Source organism: Plutella xylostella, chromosome 10, assembly GCF_932276165.1.
Source record: "Plutella xylostella chromosome 10, ilPluXylo3.1, whole genome shotgun sequence".
Taxonomy (NCBI): Eukaryota; Metazoa; Arthropoda; class Insecta; order Lepidoptera; family Plutellidae; genus Plutella; species Plutella xylostella.
In genome coordinates, this window is record NC_063990.1 from 2,610,320 (window position 1) to 2,617,198 (window position 6,879).

At 36.7% G+C, this 6,879-nt stretch overlaps 1 protein-coding gene across 2 annotated transcripts; it reads right to left on the bottom strand.

Moving 5' to 3' along the window:
• Positions 1 to 6,419, bottom strand: LOC105391293. 2 transcript variants are annotated; one of them, XM_048623471.1, is made up of 2 exons: positions 5,723 to 6,419; positions 1 to 5,343 (listed from the first exon to the last, which is right to left on the bottom strand). In XM_048623471.1, exon 2 carries the CDS (start codon positions 5,261 to 5,263, stop codon positions 1,166 to 1,168), a length of 4,098 nt encoding a protein of 1,365 aa, XP_048479428.1. In that variant the 5' UTR covers positions 5,264 to 5,343; positions 5,723 to 6,419; the 3' UTR covers positions 1 to 1,165. The 2 variants fall into 2 exon arrangements, with proteins under 2 accessions (XP_048479428.1, XP_037967249.2); XM_038111321.2 differs by lacking the exon at positions 5,723 to 6,419 and having other exon boundaries at positions 1 to 3,791; positions 4,096 to 4,234.
• Positions 6,420 to 6,879: the final 460 nt, after the last annotated feature.

Sequence of the window (6,879 nt, forward strand, 5' to 3'; positions counted from 1 at the left end):
TAGAATCATACGTGACATTTATTGATCAAGAATAAGAAAGTATACTATTCAATTACATATTATATACTTCTAATTATACTTAAAGTATACGATACATCGATACCTTTAAATAACTATAGTTGAATACAATTCACACATATTAAATTTACTAATTCCTTGGTCCATTGAGCAATCTTTTCTTTAGCTCGTCTTGCGGCGGCACGACTATTACTTCTCTGATCAGTAGTAGGCTCTACTGTTTCTATTTCGGTGGGCATGTCAATGCTTCTCCCTTCCATCTCTGTTTCTTGAGTAGTTCTCAATGTTTCTGTTTCTTCCCTACAGTCTGATTCTGTCCTAGTAGATACATGTTCCTTTTCTATGTGTTCATGTTCTTCTATCTCCAATGGGAAAAGATGGGCAATGGATCTTATATATTCCTTGTCACCAACCTTAACTGTTGCTACTCTCACTTCATTGTCTCTTCCTCTATGAAGCAATATTATTTTACCTATCTTCCAAGCAGAACGGTTATTGTTATCACCTTTTATCTGTACGACATCCCCAACCTTAGGTTTGGACTGGCTGACCACTCTGGGCTGTTTATGTCGTATTTGTGTTCTTTCCTTCAAAGCATTAAGATATTGGTTGATGAACATTTTTCTGAATTCATCTACAAGTTTGTGGCTTCTCTTCCATCCCTTTATTAGTAGTTCCTTTGTAATAGTATCTTCTCTGGATTCATATGGTACTTCAGAAGTTTGCATCAAACAGTCATTCATTCGAAGGAAGTCCAGGGGTTTCAATATATGTTCATGTTCAGTCCCAACATAGGTCAACGGTCTTGTGTTAAGTACCAACTCAATTTCTTTCACAATAGTTGACAGTTCGTTGTCTCTCAGCAAACGGGTATCTAACGATCTCTTCATACAATGTTTAACCAAGCCAACTAAGCGTTCATAGAAGCCACCATGCCAAGGTGCTAACTCTGGGATGAACTTCCACTGTAAGTTGTTGTCAATACAGTATGGTCCGGCCATGACTTCTGCTGTAAGCTTGAACTGAGCTGCATTGTCAGATATTATGAGACGTGGCAATCCTCGTTCTGCTATGAACCTTCTGAGTGCCAAGGTACACTGTTCCGCTGTAAGATCCTTCACTATTTCAAGATGAATTGCTCTCACAGCTAAACAGGTGTATAGGCTATCCATCTCTTTTCTGTTTGTCCTTTATCCGTGGTAACTAGAAGAGGTCCAAGATAGTCCAGGCCGATGAACGAAAACGCTGAAGTGAAGTTTACTCTTTCTTCTGGTAAGTCAGGCATCTGAGGTAGTCTGTAAGGACCTCCACCATATTTCCTGCACTGTAAACATCTCTTCAGTGCTTTTTGCACTTTACATCTCCCTTGTGGGATCCAATACTTTTCACGAATTAATGAAAGAGTATGTGTTACTCCAACGTGATAGTTGTCCTTATGAATATTGGATATGATTTCTTCTGTCAGACTGGAATCTTTCGGTAGGAGGATGGGATATTTGCGGTCATAAGGCAGGTCAGTTAAGACTATCCTTCCTCTGCATCGGAGTAAGCCATTTTCATCTTTGAATACACCAAGGCTACGACTTAAATCAGTACTTTTTCCTGCACATTCCTGTGGGTAGTGTAATTTCTGTTCTCTCTTGATTTTAGCAGTAATATTGGTAATCGTTTCTTCACTTTGTTGCAATTGCAATGATTCTGGGTTTACATTTGCTTCATTTAGATATCCTTCTGACTGGGTCAGACCCTCCAAAGCACACAGGTTTTGTGTCATTGCCCAGTTATTCTTGTATTCTCTTTCATTCTTCAAAAATTGGGGTCCTTCAAACCATAGTTCTCTTTTTGCAGGTGTAAAGTCTGCAACTCTGGTTGCAATATCTGCTGGATTATCCGCTGATTTCACATACAAAACTTGCGTGTCTTGTTTATTTATTTCAGTAACTCTTCTTGAGATAAAGGGAGGCAATAGCTTTTCTGAGCGTAACCAGCTTATAACAACTTGACTATCAGTCCAAAGGTATTGTTTAGATATCGGTACTTCAGAGTGTTGTCTCACATATCTTAAAAGTCTGCTGCCAATAAGAGTACCCAATAGTTCCAACCTCGGAATTTGTAGATTATCTTGGTCTTTGAGTGGAGTCAGTTTTGACTTGGACATAAGCAGTCTTACTATCACTTTATCCTGTGATTCTGTTTTGATGTAGACAGCTGCCGCGTAGGCATCCTTGGATGCATCCGTAAAACAGTGTAACTCATGTACTGCTTTATCTTGCGTAGCGCCTATGTATCTTGGAATCTCAATATCTTGAGTTTGGTGTAGACTGCTTGAAATCCTATTCCACTCGTCTCTTAAGTCTTCTGGCAGTTTGGTGTCCCATTTAAGTTTTAATTTCCAAAGTCTCTGTAGATATTCTTTAGCTGGTAAAAGAAGAGGACTGCTAAATCCACAAGGATCGTAGATTGAGGCTATTTCTTGAAGAACATACCTTTTAGTCATATCTCTATCACAGTTACTTATCTGTGTTTTAAGCTTTAATGTATCTTCTAGTGTGTCCCACACAAGTCCTAACACCTTTGTGACTTCTTTGCCTTCAAGTAGATGTTCAGGTATTTCTTTTAGAAATTCTTTGTTATTTGAGTTCCATTGTCTCACGTTCATCGAGATTGTTTGAAGGGAAGCATGTATTTTTTGATACAATCCTGTAGCTTCATCTTGTTGTTTCGCTCCTAGTACAAGATTATCAACATATATCTTTTCTGCTACGTTCTTAAGTGTTTCATCTCCACATTTCAGAAAATGACTCTTTATTGTTGCATTTAGTAGGAATGGACTGGATACTATTCCAAAGGGAACTCGACAAAATCGGTAGCATTGTAAGTTGTCTTCTGTTACTTCTTTTGTAGTATCTTTTACCCACAGGAATCTAGTGACGTCACGATCTTCGTTCTGAAGTCCTAGTTGTAGGAAGGCCTTCTCAATGTCTGCCAGGATTCCTATTTCATGTTGACGAAACCTCAAGATAAGTCCAGTTAAGTCTTCAAGCATCAATGGTCCTTTGTACATACATTCGTTCAGGCTAGATTGTGTACTTTTAGACTTAGCTGATGCATCATAGACAATTCTCAGTTGAGTAGAGCTATCTTTCTTGACCACGCAGTGATGTGATAAGTAATGTATTGGATGTTGCACATTTTCAAAAGCATTCTTCACCTTTTCTATCACTCCAGATGACTCCTGTTCTTGAATGGTGTCATCATAAATGGCTAAAGTATTCTTATCCAATCTTCTTAATAGGCTGGTCAGTCTTCCTACAGCTAGACCATAGTTTGATGGTAGGTTTGGTGGATACTGGACCCACGGCCATTTGACATGATATCTGTTCTCTTCAAACGTAACTGTACTGTTGAAATTTCTTAAAGCTTCTTCTTCATTTGTAGTCTTTGGAGAATCTCTAATACCGATGGATTCCAACTCCCAAAGTTGTTTAATCTCTCCTTCCTTGATAGGTAAGTCCGGCTGAACAAAACCAAAGTTATCTGGCAGGTTAGTTTGCATGTACGTTGCTACACTAAGAACATGTTCTTGATGAAAGGGAGATCTGCCACTGAAGACCCAACCGAAATCTGTTTCAATTAAATAAAGGTTTTCTTCAATGCTAAGTTTTCCATTTTTGATGAATGTGAAGTAATAGTCGTTGCCAATGAGAAGATTTATCTCACCGCCCATGGATCCATCATCTGAAGGAATTATTTCTTGACCAAATTGGTACTGTCTGAAATCAAAACATGATACCTGTTGAGTTATAAAGTTTACAACATTAACTATTACATATCTTGAGTGGCCGGAGTCACAAACTAATTCTATCTTAACTCTAGGACTCTCTAGCTTCTTAGGTTGTTCCAGACCAAAGGTGTAAATCATTAAGTGATCTGTTTCAATGATTTCTGGCATTATAATCTTAGTTAGGTTTTTAGTGATGTACGACCTTTGGCTACCAGAATCTAGTAAAATTCTACATTTATGTAAAGTACCATCTTTACTTCTTACTTGAGCTATAGCAGTCTGTAGTACAGTACCTTTATTCTTCTCGCTGCGAGTCTGTAGTGTTGTACTTTTCTGGGCCATATTGCACAGTGCTCTATTATGTTTTCCGATTTCACCACAGTAGAAGCATCTTCTTCTTTCTTTGCAATCTCTTGCTGTGTGATCCTTTTTAAAGCAAACAAAACAACGTCCAATTATCTTCTTTTTCCTGTCTTCTACTGACACCACTTGCTTACAGTTGTCATTAAAATGTTCTCCATCACAGAAGATACAAGGTAAGCTTCTCTTCTTTCTCTTTGCAGGTGTGACTTTGGGTGTAGGGAATTTCCTCTTCACTGGATATTGTCTCTTCTCAGTAGTGTTTGTAAATGATAGTGTACTCAGCAAAGGTTTTGTTGTAGTGACACGAGCAGTAATCTGTTGTTCCAATAATTTTCTTATAGTATCAACACTTTGTTCTTCTACTTTTACTTTCATTTTCAATTCATAGATAATATCTTCAGGGTACTTCTTTAATATAATTCTTCTTAAATTATTGTGGTTAGTATCTTCTCCCAAAGCTTTTAAAATCCTGAGGTGTTTCTCTATTTCATTAAATACATTCATGCATTCATTTGGTGAATGAGCACTTTTGAGGTTAAGAAGCGCTTCATAATGAGCATCAATGACCATCCCAGGCTTACCAAAACGATCTTTTAATATATCGACTGCAATCTCATAGTTTTCATGAGTTATGTCTAAGCCTTCAATGGCCGCTAATGCCTCTTGGTCCAGGGATGCCATCAAATAACTGAACTTGTCAGCTTTGGTAAGTTTTTGGGTATCTACGCTGGATTTAAAACGGTCCCAGAATTCATTCCACTTCAGAGTGTCTCCATTGAAACGTGGTAACTCTAATTTTGGTAGTTTGGATGTCAATTGATCAACGTGTTGTACTGGTGGGTCACCATTGTTTTTGTTATCGAGGAGCTTTGCTTCTATTTGTATTTCTGTGTAAGTTCTGGATTCTTCTACTGTCAACTTATCCATATAAATATGGGTCTCCTTCATAAAAAGTTCATTGAGCAACTTGAGGTTGTAATAATCCACTGGTTCAGTCTCTCCTTTTTTTATTTTAGTAAGAATAGTCTCTACCTTACCTTTGACTATCTCTATTCGAGTTTTCCATGCTTCCGTCATCTTTGAGCCAATTTTTACCATCGGCAACTTGTCCTTGACAGTGCTGAAGTGTCACGACAGTAGCCTCTGTCTTCTCTGTCCTGGATACAAACAGGATCAGCCTGAAAGGTGATTGATAATGATCGAGTAAGTTCTCATAAAGATAGCACATTTATCTAGCCTTAAATGTTTTCATTCCAACAATTTGTGTCTCAAGTTTGTTGTTATAACTTTAAGTTACAACATGGATGTGATTACTGTTACTGTTCAATGAGGTATACATCGACAACATCCAAATGAAATTCTTAAAGGAAAAAAGGCATGTACAAATTTGAGATAACCCACTAAACCTTTCAAATCTTATCATCATCACAGACCTCTTGAGTTGCGTACATGCTGTGTAGGTATCATCTAAATTTAAAATAGGAATCGCTAAAATCATTTTGTGGACAATGGCTACCATGTTCGATTATTATCAGGAATAACTTAAAATCCACTCACCGATCGTATGTCCACAGCCAATAACAACAACGTAATTCACAAATACACTTTAAACGCATTGAAACATGGAAATGGCCTTCCTGACGTTTAAATTTATTGATTTTATCGATAAAACGAAGACGCTCATACGCCATTGATCAAGTTGAGTTTGAGAAAAAAGTTTGTTTTGTAAGGTTGGTAATGGTAAAACTTTTTCAATAGTGATGTACCACAAAATGTTCATAATCGAAAATTGATTTGAATCGAAATCTATTGTTTTGAGATTCATTATTCTGGTGATGGTCCTTGGTAAATTTTCTATCTTGGATTAATATCTCTAAAATATTAATACCGGTCGGTAGTTACAATAAACCGAATTCTTACTCTGACATGACCACATTCTAAGGCTGTCTTCTCTGTTATTCTTTAGGATTCTACTCTACTCAGTTCATACTCTAAATAAACAGAGTGTAGAAACCTCTTGCATGCAAGTTAAATATACATATTTATTCTTTCTAATAATTGTCAGATAACATGCACTTAACATTTTCTTCAAGTGAATGTTATAATCTGACTGCTCTCTTCTCTCTTTTGTGTTTGGCCTGACAACTAAACAGTCGTCTCTAGGTGAAGTAAGTAGGTAACACAAAAAAAACAAGTTTCGAAACCAACTCTATTTATTTAAGTTATTTAGTTTGTAAAATTGACGTTCATCAGAAAAAAAAAAATTATATATTTATACGATGAATAAAAACATTTTGACTTTGACTTATTTGCCTTTTACAACTCAATATCTTAATCATAATCGAATCGTTACTGAAAAATAGTAGGAACAACTCTATTCCTCGCTTCTCTGTTTCGTAGATGGATCAGGCGGAACCGGATACAATGCGAACAGTTTGTAAAAATAAACTGTTTAGGAATCAAAATGACAAATCATTCACGCTTTACAAAAAAGTAAAAAGTTTATGAGAATATCCCAGCATCTCCACCATGTCGCGAATGCATAATAGCATTGCGATTAAAATCGTAGGGTTCACATAACTACAAATGTAAATAAAGTATTTAGTAGGTAGGTATATAATTATTTTCTTACCTTCCAATGAACATGTCTGGCTCTATCTGCTTCGCATACCTATATCAAATCTTACATACATAAAATCATTTCTTAAGAGGTT

Bases quoted from the DNA above. Each gene is read 5' to 3' on its own strand.
- LOC105391293 (XM_048623471.1), bottom strand. From the start codon at position 5,263: ATGGTAAAAATTGGCTCAAAGATGACGGAAGCATGGAAAACTCGAATA.